At 38.4% G+C, this 17,214-nt stretch overlaps 1 protein-coding gene across 1 annotated transcript; it reads right to left on the bottom strand.

The window, feature by feature from the left end:
* Positions 1 to 902: 902 nt before the first annotated feature.
* LOC121514892 (NLR family CARD domain-containing protein 3-like) lies at positions 903 to 15,837 on the bottom strand. Its single transcript, XM_041795306.1, has 11 exons — positions 15,307 to 15,837; positions 13,399 to 13,530; positions 11,882 to 11,935; positions 11,617 to 11,667; positions 10,400 to 10,454; positions 10,053 to 10,272; positions 5,971 to 7,801; positions 4,477 to 4,644; positions 4,204 to 4,371; positions 2,297 to 2,343; positions 903 to 2,116 (listed from the first exon to the last, which is right to left on the bottom strand). Exons 2-11 carry the CDS (start codon positions 13,503 to 13,505, stop codon positions 1,572 to 1,574), a joined length of 3,246 nt encoding a protein of 1,081 aa, XP_041651240.1. The 5' UTR covers positions 13,506 to 13,530; positions 15,307 to 15,837; the 3' UTR covers positions 903 to 1,571.
* Between the last annotated feature and the right edge of the window lie 1,377 nt (positions 15,838 to 17,214).

The following is a 17,214-nucleotide window of genomic DNA, read 5'->3' as shown; positions in this document are numbered from 1 at the left end:
GGTAGTGCTGCCATAAGCATTACACATGCTGCACTCACTAGCACAGACACAGGCAGGAACACTTATTATTCCAGTGACATTCCCCAAAATAAACTGAAGCCTATTTAAACAAATATAAAAAGTGAAAAGTAGGCAATTCTTAAAGTCAAAATTATGTGATTAAAAATCGAAATTATAAGATAAAAATGAAATTATCAGATGAAAAGTAGAAATTATGTGATTAAAAGTCAACATAATGAGAAAAAAGTCAAAAACAGGGGATTAAAAGTCATTTATGAGATAGAAGTAGAAATGTTGAGATAAAAAATGAAATTATGAGATAAAAAGTCAGCATTTAGCGATAAAAAGTCTACATAATGAGAAAAAGTCAAAAATAGGGAATTAAAAGTCATATTTATGAGACAGAAGTCACAATTTTGAGATAAAAAGTCAAAAATATGGGAAAAAAGTCACATTTGTGAGATAGAATTCAAATTATGAGATAAAAAATGAAATTATGAGATTAAAAAGTCAACATTTTGAGATAAAAAGTCAAAAATATGTGATAAAAAGTCATAGTTATGAGATAGAAGTAGAAATTATGAGATAAAAAAATGAAATAATTAGATGAAAAGGTAAAATTATGAGATAAAAAGTCAACATAATGAGAAAAAGGTCAAAAATATGGGATAAAATGTCATATTTATGAGATTGAATTCGAAATTATGAGATAAAAAGTCAACATAATGAGAAAAAAATCATAGTTATGAGATTGAATTCAAAATTATGAGATAAAAAGTCAACATAATGAGAAAAAAGTCAAAAATATGGGATAAAAAGTCATATTTATGAGATTGAATTTGAAATTATGAGATGAAAAGTCAACACAATGAGAAAAAAAGTAAAAAATATGGGATAAAAGGTCATAGTTATGAGATAGAAGTAGAAATTATGAGATAAAAAATGAAATTATGAGATGAAAAGGTAAAATTACAAGATAAAAAGTCAACGTAATGAGAAAAAGGTCAAAAATATGAGATAAAAAGTCAATATTATAGATAGTCATTATCATGCAATAAAAGTGGAATTTATAAGATAAAAAGCCAAAATTATGAGATTAAAAAATCGAAATTATGATATAAAAAGTGGAAATTTTGAGATGAAGTCACTATCATAAGATGAAAAGTCAGAATTATAAGATAAAAAGTCACAATTTTAAGATGAAAAGTCATCACAGTTATGACTTTTTACCTCATAATAATAACTTCTTGCCTAATTATTTCAACCTTTTTTCTGATATAACTTGTATCTTAAGAATTGGTTTCACATTTTTCTTTTTTAAGTGGCAGAAAAAGGCTTCTAGAAAACTTTTTCTCTCTTTTAGATGAGCAGAAAGTTGGATGAACTACATTTGCTTTCTCATTGAAAATGAGCGCTGCTAGCGCAAAAATGGTGGCTATGAAAACAGGCCCTAAGAAGGGGGGAGCTCAGCCCTGCTATTTTATTTATACCAGCAGTCCTTGGTTTGATTTTTTCAGCCTCTGTTTCTATGTACAAGTTTCAGGAACATGCATGCTGCATATTTTCAGCACTTAAGGGCACTCCTGCTGGCACAGATTTAATGATGTTTCTGCAGCTCCCAGCCTGAAGCCTGGGTACAACGGCTCCGAGAATACAGCATGGAAAGTATGCAGGTGCGTCATGGTGTTTGATGATATAGCATAATAGGACAGTGTCCCAGCTGACCAGTCCAAGAATACTCCAACCCTTTTGGAGTTGTTTCTGGGGGCAGATACTGATACAACATCCCTGTTGTACCAGGCGGTGTATTTACCATAGCAGTAGCGCAGATTCCAGGACTGACTGTTGAAGCCAAAGACAGAATCGTTGCTTTTGGCTTTTCTTGTGATTCCTTTATAAGCCACCCCGATACCTGCACGGTCCCCCATCCACTCCACCTCCCAGTAGCAACGACTAGACAGACCCTCTTTACAGAGCACCTGTCCCCAGTCTGTAAACCGCTCTGGTCTGTCAGGATATGGCTGTACTGTCACCATGTGAGTCATTCTTTGCTTGTCTTCAGAGAAAGCCAGGTGTGAGTGGGCAGTGTTCACATCCATTGTGAGGTGGCAGGCATCTGATAAACCGGAAATAAGCACAAAAATATTTTGCCATATGCTCTGTTAATACATCGTCATAAAAACATTTCATGAAAATCAATCATGCTCATTTTAAGTTTAAGAGGCATAACCATACATGACTACAGAAAGGACGCATTGATGGTTACGACGAATTAGTGTGACAAGGATAAACTTACATTTCTTCAGAGATGATTTCAAGTAGCACTCAGCATTGTGGGTCAAGCTAGGGCAAAATCAAAAATGTATTATTTAGAATATAAATTAGTTTTCTTTGTTAGTTTACAGCATTGAATATTCCAATAAAATGACATTCAAGATCAGCTTTACCACAGGAATGAGTAAGAGTAATGGTGACAAGAACCAGAGGGGTTTATTTGAAAGTATTTGAGCTCAACAAAATACCAAAATACCATAATTAGGTGAGTAGGTATCCCCAAAATCACTGATAGGACAAAGACGCCACCAATTTCCATTGTCCTCCAAATAGCAATAGACAAATAAAGTGAGGTGAGATGGACCAATAACAGATAAACCTAGAAAAGCACTCAGAGGGCACAGACCTCCGCCATTAGCCCTATCTCCCAATAGAAAAGAATCCTTTAAAAAATCTTCAGTATGACCCAAACTATGGGAGTAAATTCAGTCATGTAATTTGCATATTCTGACATCACCAGGCGGCCTCCACCGCCATTGGCTGTGCGTTTTCTCCTACGACTTCTACCATGTCTCTGGGAGTAAATTTACTCATCTAATTTGCATATTCTGACACCACAAGGCAGCCTCCACCACCATTGACTATGCTTTTTCTCCCATGGTATCTACTCTTGGATTCTGCCTCCGCTGTGTTTGTCATTCCTGATCTACATCATTATTCGCAGTGTTTTGAAACCCCCCCCCCACCCCCAAGATATCCACACCACGTCCTCATGTGCCCCCCATCACGGCATTCGCCAATTGCGTCCTCCGCAGTGGGGTGGAAGCACGGTGAGGCAAAGCATTGGTTTCCCTACATGTAGACCCATTGCCTGCCGATGCCAACAGACGCACTGACAGTCTCACCCATGGTCTCACCGGACGACTGGAAGTCACAGCAGATGGCGAATATTCCTCTATTCCTCCCAGCATTGTGAGTATTCTCACTACAATTCCATCTTTCTCTCTGTTACACTCCGACTCGTCTCCTCGACCAGGTGTGTGTCTTTCAAACTCTATAAACCCCAAAACTATGAAAAGAAACACACCCAAAAATGCTGCTGGGTCTGAAGTTACTCATGTCTGCCATCTCCTGGTGTAAAGTAGTAACAACAGTAGAAAAGCACTCAGAGCGCATACCTCCGCCATTAGCCCTATCTCCCAATGGTAAAGAATCCTTTAAAAAATTCCTGGATCCAGATGGTGATCCAGATCACTCCCAAAATCTAATCAGTACTTCCTTGTGCCATTTCTGACATTTCCTGAAAATTTCACCAAAATCCGTCCATAACTTTTTGAGTTATGTTGCTAACAAACAAACAAACTAACAAACCCTCCCAATCACATAACCTCCTTGGCGGAGGTAACAAGGGCCCTCACAACCCGGTTCATGCCGATAAGAAGCCAATGCTGGTTGTTGGTAAACCATGCAGTGTGCAGCAGCACATGGTAAGAGACATGTAGATCCACCCAGGTAAATCATTAAATAAAAAAACAATGAGCACGTTGCACTTTGAATACAAGGTAGTGTTGGCTGTCAGCACTAGGTGGTAATATGACCAAACCAGGTGCAAATATGTAGATGTGATCTGGGCAGGACTGCTATTTATCATATAAAATAAAAGATTTGAGATTCTATGTTAGAGGAGTTACTGGCTTTTTAAAGTAGGTGGTGCTACAGCAAAACCATAAAAATAACCTTTGAATGTGTAGAGAGGCAGAAAGGACAGATCCAAACAATATTTGGCAAATTCTCATGATGTTGTGGCTCATCAGTGGATTGACATACCAACGAACAAGCTGCCAGAAAACAGAATGCCTCAGGCCATGTTTAACACTGTGGTGTAAGGTAATTACAAAAGCAATTCAGGCATCAAACCAAAGGCATTACCTGATATTTAAGTTTTTCATTTCCTTTTCCAAACTGGACAGGAGCTCTGTTCCAAGATGTCCTGGATGATTATAACGCAGATCCAGTTCCTTCAGGTACTTGGTGTTTGACCTCAGAGCTTCAGCCAAATACCTACAGCCAATCTCTGTGATCCCACAGAAGGGCAACCTAAAACGAAACCATGGGATACAAATTTATACTCACTGAAATAGACAAGCACTAGAAATTTTTCCATCTTACATTAAGTATCATCTACATTGTGGCATTACAAACCTCAGTTTTTCCAGCTGACATGTTGGACTTGCCAGTCCATCGGACAACATTTGTAAACCTGAGTCTTGAAGATCGTTATCGCTCAAGTCCAGCTCTTTCAGGCATGAATTCCTAAGAACTGCACCAAGTTCTTTGCAGCATCTGTCTGTCAGGTTGCATTCTTTGAGCCTTCAAAATAAACAGTTTGATTCAAGTATTACCACAGAAGAAGAAATGAGAATACCACAAAAAAATTTTGGGTGGCTGAAAATGTCTTGTATAATTACTGAAAAATGGAACTTCACTTTATGTTAGTCTTAGGCTATCAAATAAACTTAGCACAAGTAAGTGTTTGGTACATTATTTGTTTGTTGTAATAATGCTTCTTGGCAATAAATCTTAAATTGCTGGAGAGCCTGTTTATTTCTCTTTTAAATGATGCCACATGTGTAACAAACATGCATTTGTGGGACGGCTTATTCTGCTGTTATCACTAACTCTTGTTCTGAGCTACTGGTACCCCCAGGTGCTGATCAGGTGCCTGGTTGGCTCTTGATTATCAGCACCTGTGAGCATGGGCCCTGCAGTAGGTGTCTGCTCTTGGAGTGAGCCCCAGTATCATCTCCAAACTGAAGGTCAAGTTCCATGTAACAGGGGATATCAGAGACAGGTTGCAAAGTGGGCGTCCCAAAAAGATGACACTCCAAGAGTACAGTTTCCTCCCCCTGTCAGCACTTAGGAACCTTAGGTTGTCTTCTACAGATTTGCAGTCAAGGTTTGCATGATGATAGGGCCCAGACAGTCTAGAACTGGTCTCATAAGGCTGCAAGGAGGTTTGCTATGACTGTCCTCCTGGTGGTTTCAGCAACAAATGCAGTGGAACCTGAACAAGTGGAGGAACGTTATGTTCAGCAGTGAGTCCAGATTCTGCCTGCAGCTGTTGGATCATTGAGTCAAAGTGTGGAAAAGATGCAGAGAGGGTGGCATCTCCCTCACTGGAAAAACCAGGCTTGACATAACTCGAGGCAATCTTAGTGCAGAGAGATCTCGAGGTGAGACTCTGCAACCAGTGGCAATGCCATATCTCCACAGTATGGGACTGAACTCTATCCTCCAAGATGACTCTTGCCCCCACAGAGCGGCGTTTATCAGAGTCTACCTCCAGGCTTTCCTATGGTATAAGATTTATCACCAAGAAGCATTGTTGCAACAAAGAAATAATCTACAAAACACAAATTTCTTACTATTTGTGCTAAGTTTAGTTGCAAACCAGGAAATATGGTTCACTGGAAAAATATCACTTGCTTTGGAAATAAAAGCCCATCACTATAACCATAGTGGCCCCATCAGATGCACTGAGATTTTACTATGCACCTGGCATCCACTTCACTTAGACTTTTATGTAAAGACATCCTCTGATTTCTTGGCTGATTACCAAATCAAAACTACCACTGAATGAGAATGTCACACATACAATGATTTTGGTAAGCATGGAGGATAAAGTAAATTACTCACAATGCGACTCTGGATTCTTTGATCACTGGCAACAGCCTCAGAAGACCCTCCTCTGATCGTGAGTATTCCCTCAGGTCAAACTCATCCAACTCTTCCTTGGAGGTCAGCAACATGAAGACCAGAGCAGACCACTGTGAAGGTGACAGGGTGGTCTCTGACAGACTACCAGAGTTCAGGTAGTGCTGGATCTCCTCCAACAGAGACTGATCGTTCAGCTCACTGAGGCAGCGGAAGAGATTGATGCATCTTTCTGGGGATGGACTTTGATGAATCTTTGCCTTGATGTACTCAATGATTGCATCATTAACTGGTGTGCTGGTTTTCATTTTGGTCAGGACTTTCTTTAACAAAGCCTGATTGGTCGTCTGTGAGAGGCCGAGAAGGAAGCGGAGAAACAGATCCAGGTGTCCGTTGTTGCTCTGCAAGGCTCTATCCACTGCACTCTGGAGAAGGCTGGTCACTTTGCTGGGAGACTCCTGGACTGTGGTTGTTACTTGGGGCTCCAGCAGGTTCTGGTTGAAGCAGACGAACGTGTGGAAAGCATACATCGCCGCAAAGAACTCCTGTATGCTGAGATGGACAAAGCAATACACTCTCTCCACATGAACTCCGAAGTCATTCTTTGAGATCTGCGTGAACACTCCTGAATATATTGCAGCATCGTCAACATTGATGTTGTACTCATGCAGTTCATTCTCATAGAAGATCATGTTGCCTTTCATCAGGTGCTCAAAGGCCAGTTTCCCAAGCTTCAAGATCATCTCTTCATCTGTTTTGTCCTGGGACTCTGTCTCAGATGCCTCCTTTCCTGCTGAATACTTCCTCAACCGGAGCATTGAGTTGTACACCAGGAAATGTGCGTACATTTGAGTTAGAGTCTCAGGCATTTCTCTTCGGCTCTCATCTTCCTCTATTTTGTTGCGTGCTCTTTCTTTTAAAATCCTGTGCAGAACAGTGGCAGAAATCCAGCTGAAGACTGGTATGTGACACATGATATGGAGGCTCCTGATGGACTTCACATGTGAGATGACCTTCCTGGCCATGTCTTGATCAGAGATTTTCTTCCTGAAGTACTCTTCCTTCTTTGGATTGTTGAACCCTCGTATCTCTGTCACACGGTTCACCAGATCAGCTGGGATGCGATTTGCAGCAGCAGGCCTGGAGGTGATCCAGATGTGTGCAGAAGGCAGCAGGTTCCCCTTGATGAGGTTTGTTAGCAGAACATCTACTGACATCGGCTCTGAGACGCTGTAGCAGGGCTCATTGTGGTCAAAGTCCAAGGGGAGCCGACACTCATCCAACCCATCAAAAATCAGAGCAAGTTTGTACTTTCCAAAATCTGAAATTGATTCTGATTCTTCGGTCTCAGCTAGGAAATTATGCAGAAGCTGCGTGAGTGTGTAGTGTTTCTCCATCATCAGATTGAGCTCTCGGAATGGAAGATTCAACAGAAGCTGGATATCTTGGTTGATTCTCCCCACAGCCCACTCAAGATTGAACTTCTGCACAGAGACAGTTTTCCCAATTCCCGAAATACCTTTGGTCAGCACAGTTCGGATGATCATGTGTTGTTCTGGCAGGGGCTCAAAGATGTCTTTAAGTTTGATTGGCTTATCTTCTGTTGCCCATCTCCTGGTCATAGCCTCAATCTGCCTGACCTCATGTTCATTGTTGACACTTTCACAGACTCCTTCTGTTATGTAGAGTTCGGTGTACACCTTGTTGAGTGGTGTCTGGTTCCCATGCTGTGCCACTCCTTCATAAATGTAGTCAAACTTTTTCAGTTTGCGTCTGAGCTTGCGCTGACAGACATCAAGTTCCCCATAAACATCTGTTTGTAGAAAAGTGAACAGACATAGGATTAGTGCAAATTTTGAAACATCAAAGGGAAGTTCAGCGACATCAGCATTTTTTTGACAGCAAAAACATCCTCTTTACTGAACTAAATCTGTTAACTGACAGTTTGTAAAGAAATGTGAAAAATAATAATAATTCACAATATATGCATCTTGGTTTAAATCGTGAGTCATCCTTGTCTGCACTGTTGATGGAAAAATCTTTTATGTATGCTTAGGTTAGTCATGGAATCCAGCAAGGTTCATTGCAAAGACCACATTCATTCTTTCTCTGTGCTCCCTCTAGGTACAATCATCAGGAAAACTCCATAAACTTTACTTATTATGCAGATGATATCCAACTATACTTACTAACGAGGCCTGATTAATCCATTTGCATTAAGGACAAGAAGGACAAAAGTCATTCACCTCCTTGGATGTTTTACCCTTTCAGCTATTTAATAAATAACTCATGGTCAATATAATTTGGCTTTTTTTACTTTTTCTGTGCTTATTTTTTTAATACACTTTATTTAATGTCAAACGGAAAACAGATTAAATGAAAATATGTAATGTAAAGTAGGTGGCTGCATCAAGTTACTGAAGTATAAAGACTCCAGTGTCTGGAACGTGGTTAATCAGTATTCCTGGCTACCATTACACCATGAAGACAAAGGGACACTCAGAGAAAATGTTATTGAAAAGTATAAGATGGATATCAAAAAATTCAAGGAACTGAACAGCCACCAAGAAACCTATGACTACTCTGAAGGAGTTACAAGCTTCAGCAGCTGAGATGGGAGAGACTCTGCAGACAACAACTGTTGGCCAGGTTCTCCATCAGTCAAAGCTTTATGAGAGAGTGGCAAAGAGGAAGCCACTGATGAAGAAAACCCAGATTAAATCAGGACCAGAGTTCTCCATGGTCAAGAGGGAGAAAGTTCTTTGGTCTGAAGAGACCCAAAATGGTGCTTTTACACCATCAGACAAGACGCTATGTTTGGCAAACACCAAACGCTGCACATCATCACAAACACACCATCCCCACTTTGAAGCATGGTGGTGGCAGCATCATGCTGTGGGGATGCTTCTCAACAGCCAGCCCTGGAAGGCTTGTAAAGGTAGACGGTAAAATGAATGTGGCAGAATATATACAGGACTATCTTATTCAGTCTGCAAGAGAACTACAGCTCGGGAGAAGATTTATTTTGCAGCAAGTCAATGACCTGAAGCATACAGCAGAAGCTACACAGAAATGGTTTAAAGACAACAATTTGAAGTAAAACTGCAGTGTCCAGATGTGCAAGCTTGATTGAGACCTATGCACACAGAAGCAATGCTGTGATTGCAGCCAAAGGTGTATCTTCTTAATGGGTAGGGGGTATTTATGCAGTCACCTATTTTAAATTACATATTTTTAGTTCGTTGATGTGACTTTGTAGATTTTTCTTTCTTTTTTTGTCAAGAAATCCAAATTGTCTTGACCATGATTGGTTAATAAAATCAGTAAAAGGGTAAAGCATCGAAAGGGTTGAATACTTTTTATAGGCACTGTATCATTTTCTTCTAATTTCCAAAGTTAACCCATCTACTGCAATGATATATACTCAGAGCAACCAGTCAGGACTGCATGCAGGAGGTAGGGAAATATTCTAGGAAAAGGTTGGGAAACAATATGGACCTGTTATCCAGGAGAGTGATTTGTGTTGTCTACACTAAGGCTGAACGATTTGCAAAAATAATCTAATTGCGAGTTTTTTTTTTTTTGTTTTTTTTTTTGTTTTGTTTTTTTAGCCTTTTTAAGCTTTAATTTATAGAGGAGGTGGCTGGGGTGGAGGAGGTGAAGCTGGCTACCAGCTGATTACAGCTGGGGTATGACTTTCATGAAGTAACGCTAGGCTCCATCAGTTTGATTTAAAATGAGCTTACTATTTTTGCTTGTATCGCAAATGTGATGTCATTTGCTTTGTTTAAGGACAGTCACATTTCTATGTCACTCATTTTGACTAAGAAAAACATACATAAAACAGAAAAAGGAGGATTTTTGTAAACCATTAGTGTGCATAAAATCTCTGCTGCAAAAAAAATTAAACTTATTAAATTGGTATTTTAACACATTTCAAGTTAAAGAAATATTGCAACTTCTGCGATTAGTAAATTGCAGCAGGCCATATTGTGATTTAATCTAATTTGCGATTAATTTCCCAGCCCTAGTCTACGTTAGTCTATGTCTTTCTGAGCACTTACGTTTCTCCAGTTTGTTGGCAAGTACTTGTTGGCCTATTTCCTTTAGGACGTGAAGAGTAATCTTCAGTGCCCCCTCACTGGCACTGTCTGTCTTTGAGTCTTGTCTCGTCAAAAAGCCTTTCTTGTGATCGTCACTTTCATAAGCTTGGTGGGGAAAGAGCATCCTCTCATATCTTTTCAGCTCACTCACCAAAATGCTTTTGGCTTTGTCTCCCACCACCTGCATCAATTAAATAAAAGCAAAGACAAATAACCAACCAATGTGACGATGTATTTAAACACATGGAGATCATACAGATTATCTCAATCATTATGGTTTCATTACATACAGAAGAGAGACGGCTTACCTCAAATATGGCATTTCTGTCAGTTTCTGTCGATTCCGAACATTCGTGTTCATCACTGAGGACAAATTTTGAGAATTAAGCAGCATGAGTCAAGTCTGTTACATCTATGGATCATATCAGTGTTCTTAGCTAGGGTTTTTATACATAGTGTCAAATAGAATAACATTTTCTTTTTTAGTTATGAGACAGTTGTTGCAGTTTACCCTCTCTTTGTCTCTGATTGGTCCACTGACCCACCAATCATAGTCTTTTCAGGGCATCACAGTGACCTCATTTTCACTACAGCAGCACATCTCAAAAATTATGGACAGGGCTATGTTTAACATTGAGTAGCATGCTCTCCTCTTTTAGCAACAGTCTGTAAATGTCTGGAAAGTGAGGAGACTAGTTGCAGAACTTTGGGAAGAGGAATGTTGTCCCATCCTGGTCTGATGTAGTATTCCAGCTGCTCAGCAGTCCTGGGTCTCATTTGCTGTTTTTTTTTTTTTTGTTTGTTTGTTTTATGATGCTCCAATGCTTTCTACTGGTGAAACGTCTGGACTGCAGGGAGGCCAGTGCAGCACCCAGACTCTTGTACTGTGAAGCCATGCTTGATGTGATGGATGTGTATATATATGTTTCAGACCTGTTGCCAATTAATGTAATTCATTGTACCACTTACTTTTACTACCTTTTTATTGTCCTGTCTCTACTTTTTTGAGATGTGTATCTGCCATCAAGTTCAAAGTATTTTTTCATGAAATGGTAAAACGTCTCAGTTTCAACATCTGATATGTGGTTCATGTCCAATTGTAATTAAATTTAGGTTTATGAGATTTGTAAATCTTTGCATGCTGTTATTTGCATTTTACCCAATTTTGGGGGGAAATGGGGTTGTATCTATTTCTGTTTTGGAACTGCTTTGTTATTGCTTTGTTTGAGAAAGTTAGCTGACGTTGATAATGTTAGAAAGGATTTTGCAGATTTTAAGTTATCCTCAACGCCCTAGTGCATTTTGACTTAATCCTATCTCAGAGGCAAACTACATAAGTATCAAATGAATTAAAATAAAAGTCATTTTCAGTTGTTTTAAATGGAGAGGGACCTGGTGACAGAAGATTTAAAAAAAATAAAAAATAAAAACAGTAACTAAACAGGACAGAGCATGACAAAAGGCCAAAATGGAAGATGATTCATGGATATGTAAATGTTTGAAACAACAAAATAGACACACGTACCTCTCTGTTACTACTCTGTTGGCATCAGTCTGGATGTTTGAGGAGGGATCACTTTTCCCAGAGAAGTCAGGTAAGGCAGGCATTTGTTAGTTAAAAAAAGACAAAATAAAGTCATTATACAACAGTGTAATGAATTTTCACAGCTATCTAGTTTGATTTAAACAGGTGTCAAGACATTAACCTTTAAACCAAAGTGTTGGACAGACCAATGTTTCACTCTCCACAAAGCTACTGGATCAAAACAAGGAAAAGAGTAAGTATGTACCTCTCAGGTGGGTCCTTTTTGAAAAGCGTATCGGGGTTGTGCATTGAGGCATCGCTGTTTTATTGACAGAGAAAAAGAGAAAGCAAGTTTTAATTTTCTAAGTTACTCCAAGACAGTCTGGCTGCAGAGCATTCATCACTGACGGCCGCGCTCACAGACATTTAATCTGAGACGCTAGATATCGGAACAGAAATGCATGCTGACACGTTTGAAAAAAAATCGGAATAAACTTCTGCTCAGGGTAAGAGTTAGGATACCAAATGTTAAAAACCCAACCTGCAACATCTAATTAAGCAAACGGTCTGTAAACAGGAAACAAAACTTGCAAGCTACGTATGCTACGTAGATAACAGAGCTACATTGCTAACGTAGCTGCATAGCTAAAGTAAAGCTCACCATGCAGCTACATATGCTAAGTGTCTTTGTTATCTATGTAGCTGTAGTAGCTTTAGCTACATTTTTTAAAGCTCATGTTGCTTTACCTAACTTTGCTAGAAATGACAGGGATACGTAGCATGAATGTAACAAAGCCAAGCTAACAAAACTGCTATTTCAGCTACTTAGACACATTAACATGAGCTTTAGCTACATTTGCTAAAGCTCATTGTGTTAAAGCCAAATTAGCTATAGATGATGTAGCTAAAGCTATAGATCACACAGCAGCTTCTGTCTGTAAGCTACATAGATAAGTTATCCACATAGCTACCTTAGCTTTTGATTAAAGATAAAGCTAACATAGCTTTAGCTAACTATAATCTATAGATGACAGAGCTTAGTACCTAACGTAGGTACATGCATTCCTTATGTTTTTATATCTCTTACAGGCTTTTATCTTTTACCCTCACAGATCCTTTTATCATTTTAGTAGAGTAATAACCATTGTTTTAGTTTATTTATTAATATGTCAGCCTAATTGTAGCTTACACATATTGTTGCTGTCTGTGCCACTATGTTTTAAATTTGTTTTTATGTACAGGCTCCAAACTAATTTCCCCTTAAAGGATTAATAAAGTTGTTGAATTGGATTGAGTTAGCTAAAGCTAATCTCACAATGCAGCGACGTAAGCTATGCAGATGCGTTATCTACATAGCTACATTTGCTAAAGCGCAAATTGCTAAAGCTAACTTAGCAACACTGGCTTCTATAGTAATGTTAATTACATGGTTAAATTACGTTAGCTTTAGCCAAAGCTAAGAAAGCTTAAGTGACTATAAAATTCCTGTACTAGGATTCTACTGTGGTGATTAAGACTCATTCTCTTGAACTACAAGTGTCTGTTTGACATTCAGAAACTGTTTTAAGCAACAGTTGTGTTAGTCTTGTCCAGTGACAGAATCACCCTACAATCGTTTAAGCTACAATGTTTTTATATGTCATTTTAAAGAGAACATATTCTATGTACTCCAGTGTGTTGACTGAAATGTCAAATACTGAATAATCAAGACATTGATAAATAGTTTTTTTTCTAACACTTCAAATGGCTCTAAAATCGCTGAACAGAGTAGATGCTACATACCTCCTGGCTGCTTCTATTCCAAAATTATGGATGATATTTAGGGAAGCAGCGTCTTCCACCAACTTTTGTCCCTCTGAGGGCGCTCTAGTCCTCTCACTGGTATCCATCTTAAGGCGCCTTCTTTGTTGTTCCCTAAAGAGTTTTTATTTTAAGAAAATATTTATTAATTCACTGATCATTCTATTCATCAAATTCTACCCAATCTATCCAAAAATATTCTGTGAAGGCCCCCCTGCCTCTGTCTTCCTTTTTCCTGTATCTCCCTCTTTTTCTGCATCTCCCTTTTCCTTCTTTCTGCATCTTCCCTTTCCCTGCGTCTCCCTTTACTGTGTTTCTGCATTTGCCTTTTCTTTTTTCTCCCTACATCTTTTTCTTTCACTTCCCTCTTTTCTGTCTTTTCGTCTCCCTTTTCCATTTTTTTCTTGAACTTCCTCTTTTCTCTTTCTTTTTTTCCTCTCTTCCCTGCACCTTCCTTTCGCAGTTTCTGCATCTCCCTCTTCTCTTTATGTCTTCATCTCTATCATCTCTCTTTTTGCATCTTTCATTGGTGCCAAAATGTCAATATTTGGATCCTAACTGATTGGAAGTTCTAATAATTCCCCTTTTACAAATTTCCCATCTGAATAAAAGTGGTCTGAGGGTTTAAAACACTCAATAAAGTCCAGATGAACACTCATCGGTTTGACTTGGTTATGCTCACAGGAAAATAATGAAAGTTTTACTTTCATTTCTCAGGTTAGCAAAAAAAAACCTGAACAGTTTACTGTCGTCCAAGGTATCCTTAACATATCTTAAATCTCTAAACTGGCTCAAAGAGTGACAGCTTGTGTGAAAACAGTTATTGACTTGCAGTCTGACTCTTCACACACAGTTTGAAAAAATATGTCAAACTTCAACCGGTCTAACTGGATGACAACATGTGCCAGTAAACTACAGGGTGTGTGTAATGTTACAGTCTGGAAGCTCTCAAAGGCAAAAATAAAGGGAAATTTCAGCTTTAAAAGTCAACAAAAACAACTTCTAAGATTTTTCTAAGACTAAGCAAATTTGTATTTTAAATTAAACCAGCAATATAAACAACATATATCTGACGGTGCCTTTTTACCAGAGCTGACATGTGGATAAAGGCGTTCATTCAGTCACCTCATTACTTTAGTGTTTGGAATCAATCAAACCTGTTTCTCAGGTAAAGTTAATGTTGATTTCATCTGTATTTGCTGATGCTGACTGTTATTTAGGTCCTCAAACTGTCCTGTAGTTGTGTCTAATTTAGTCTAGTCACAACAAACTTAAAAATACTAAAACATACAGTCCTTAACAAATTTATTAGACCACCCTAACCCTAACCAAAGTAAGGTTTATGCCACAGCCACCTTAAATTAACAGCATTGGTAATTACCAAAATCATTTCTGATGTTTCTGCAATGGTTAATACACCAATATGTAGAAGCTCTTTAACCCAAATGATATTTTTAATGCTAAAGTATAATTATTATTGTTATCCATGAGTTTTCAAATTTACTGATTTACAAAAAACTGAAAAATAGTAAAGCACATTAGTATTTCTTGATTAATATGTCAAATTATAGTTATTTACTTGCATTCCTGAACAGAAAAATGAGTTTTAGTGGTTGAATGTTATGCTTGATTCATTTCTGACTTCTCAGAGAAGCCCAGTGAGTCGGCTCAAATTTGAGTGAATTCAGTTTGAAATTCCTCATTCCTGTTCAAAATGGTAAAACGTGGAGAGCTCACTGGAAATGAAAGAGTCCGGATTAAAGCACTTCATGATGCTGGACGGTCTTTGAGACAAATATGACAGGTGGTCTAATAAATTTGTTAAGCACTGTAAACACACTTAATTGCTTCACTAATTTTACAAAAATGTTAAAAATATTTCTGTCTTACCTCGTGCTTTCAGGCGGAGTGACTTCTTTGAATTCATGAGTTACCCTGAGGTCTGACTGCTGCTCTGAACACGGTGAAAAGTGTACGTCCCTTATACTTAAATATTTTGGGCTGTGGCTGACTGGGGGCGTTTCTTCTCAGCTGTCAAGTTTAATGACACTGTTTAATGACAGTGATCAGGGCTGGAATTATAATCCTGCTCTGCAGCTATATCTAGGGCAGATAAAGTGAGATTTTCCATTCAGTATTAATGATTTAACAAATATAAATGCTTCATCAGTGCCCTATTGGTCTCTAACTGGGCCGGCCCCTCCTTCTCTGCCTTCCTTGGTCCTCCTGCTCAGAGACTGTGGAGGACAACGGACACACTGTCAAAATCTGAGGTTGGAAAAGCTTCCCAGTAAGAATGTCAGAAAACATGCCGTGATTGTTTCACTGCAGGAAAAGCTGAGACCTCTGCATCTTAACCAGCAGCAACAGGTGGAGGGAGAAGATGTAGCTGACCATTTGTAGATAAATATGTTGATTAAAATAATAAGTGAGCATTTTTGTAGCACACGTTTACCTTTAAATAAACCCTCCAGTATCACCCTGTACATTTTTGTCTGTAGGTGTGAAATATTCTCCTCTTTTAATGATTTTGCCTATCACTGAATATTGCATTTTTGTAGAAGGGTGTTTTTTGTTGACACATTTTTGAAAATCCAATTTGAACTTCTTTAACAGGCCTAAAGTTCACCGTGGTCAAATTTGATCCCTAATAAGCCATTCAGAACAAAAATGTCCACAGTCAAAAGAAAAAGTGTATAAAACTATTTCCCTGATTTTTTTTATTTTCTTAATTATTTTCATAAACTACAGTCCATATCAAAACTATCAAATATTTGAAATAACTGGGGCTTTTAACCCTTTAAACACCCACCTAACTGCAAGACATCACTGCTTTTATTCTGAAAAAAATCACAAAAATGATTTGTTTTCTAAAAAATCAGACGTCATGTGGCTGGAGGATTAGAATTTGGTTGTTTATTAAAAAAAATGACTGATACCTTTTAAGTATTTTGACTTTTAAGTATGACGGTTAAAGGTTTTTTAAGCTCGAGTTCATAGAGCTGAGTTTTCTGCTTCACTCACAGCTACAGCTCTGTATTTGCTGCCAAAAGCATTTAATAATTACTACAGCAGTGTGTAGTCGGGACTGACTGACGCAAATGAACAAACTGGTTTGTCTTCCTCTCGCTCTCAATGAACCTGCACCCTTCCACAACCATCAGCAGCCATCTACTCATGCTCAGTCGGGTAAAGGTGCTCAGATTCTTGTCTTAAAAATGTACAGAGCTCCCACTGTGAGAATACTCCACACAAACAAAAGCCTCGTCCTCAAATACCTTCATGGAGATGAAATACTTTAAACACTTCCTGTCCATGTTCTCTCGCGTGCTACTGTTGAGCATTTAATCATTAGGTCAAAGGTCATCATGTTTGTATGGTGGTGCTCCTGTGAGGAGCAAAAGTAAATTTTACTGTATTCTTCATGAACTCAGAAATACATCATAGAGATCATCTAAGGAGGGAGGAATTCATTCATCTCTTGGTTTAAGAATGCAAGAGTTTCTCAATCCATGCTGGAAAACAAAATCATTGAATTTATCAAAACAATTCAAAATCAACCTGCCTGGAAAACATGGTGACAGGAGGAAAGTTAGAGAGTTTTTAGATAAATATTAAAGAGTAAATAGTGTGCTGAATATTTAAAATATGAATTTGACTAATTCACAGAATTTTTCAAGATATAAATAATAAAAGTGTGATTTTAGTCAGTTGTAAAACATAATAACAGTTGTATGATACTCATGTGGTTTCTACTGGAAATAACGTTTATTTTGAATATGTTCAAAAGGGACCAAA

The sequence above is a fragment of the Cheilinus undulatus genome, linkage group 9 (assembly GCF_018320785.1).
Source record: "Cheilinus undulatus linkage group 9, ASM1832078v1, whole genome shotgun sequence".
Taxonomy (NCBI): Eukaryota; Metazoa; Chordata; class Actinopteri; order Labriformes; family Labridae; genus Cheilinus; species Cheilinus undulatus.
This window is presented reverse-complemented; position numbering and strand designations above follow the sequence as displayed.

Coding starts and splice junctions, on each gene's coding strand:
- LOC121514892 (XM_041795306.1), bottom strand. CDS start 13,505: ATGGATACCAGTGAGAGGACTAGAGCGCCCTCAGAGGGACAAAAGTTG. Junction 11,668..11,881: donor AAAAAGGACCCACCTGAGAG/GTACATACTTAC, acceptor CTCTGGGAAAAG/TGATCCCTCCTCAAACATCC. Junction 4,645..5,970: donor AAAGAATCCAGAGTCGCATT/GTGAGTAATTTA, acceptor TTTATTTTGAAG/GCTCAAAGAATGCAACCTGA.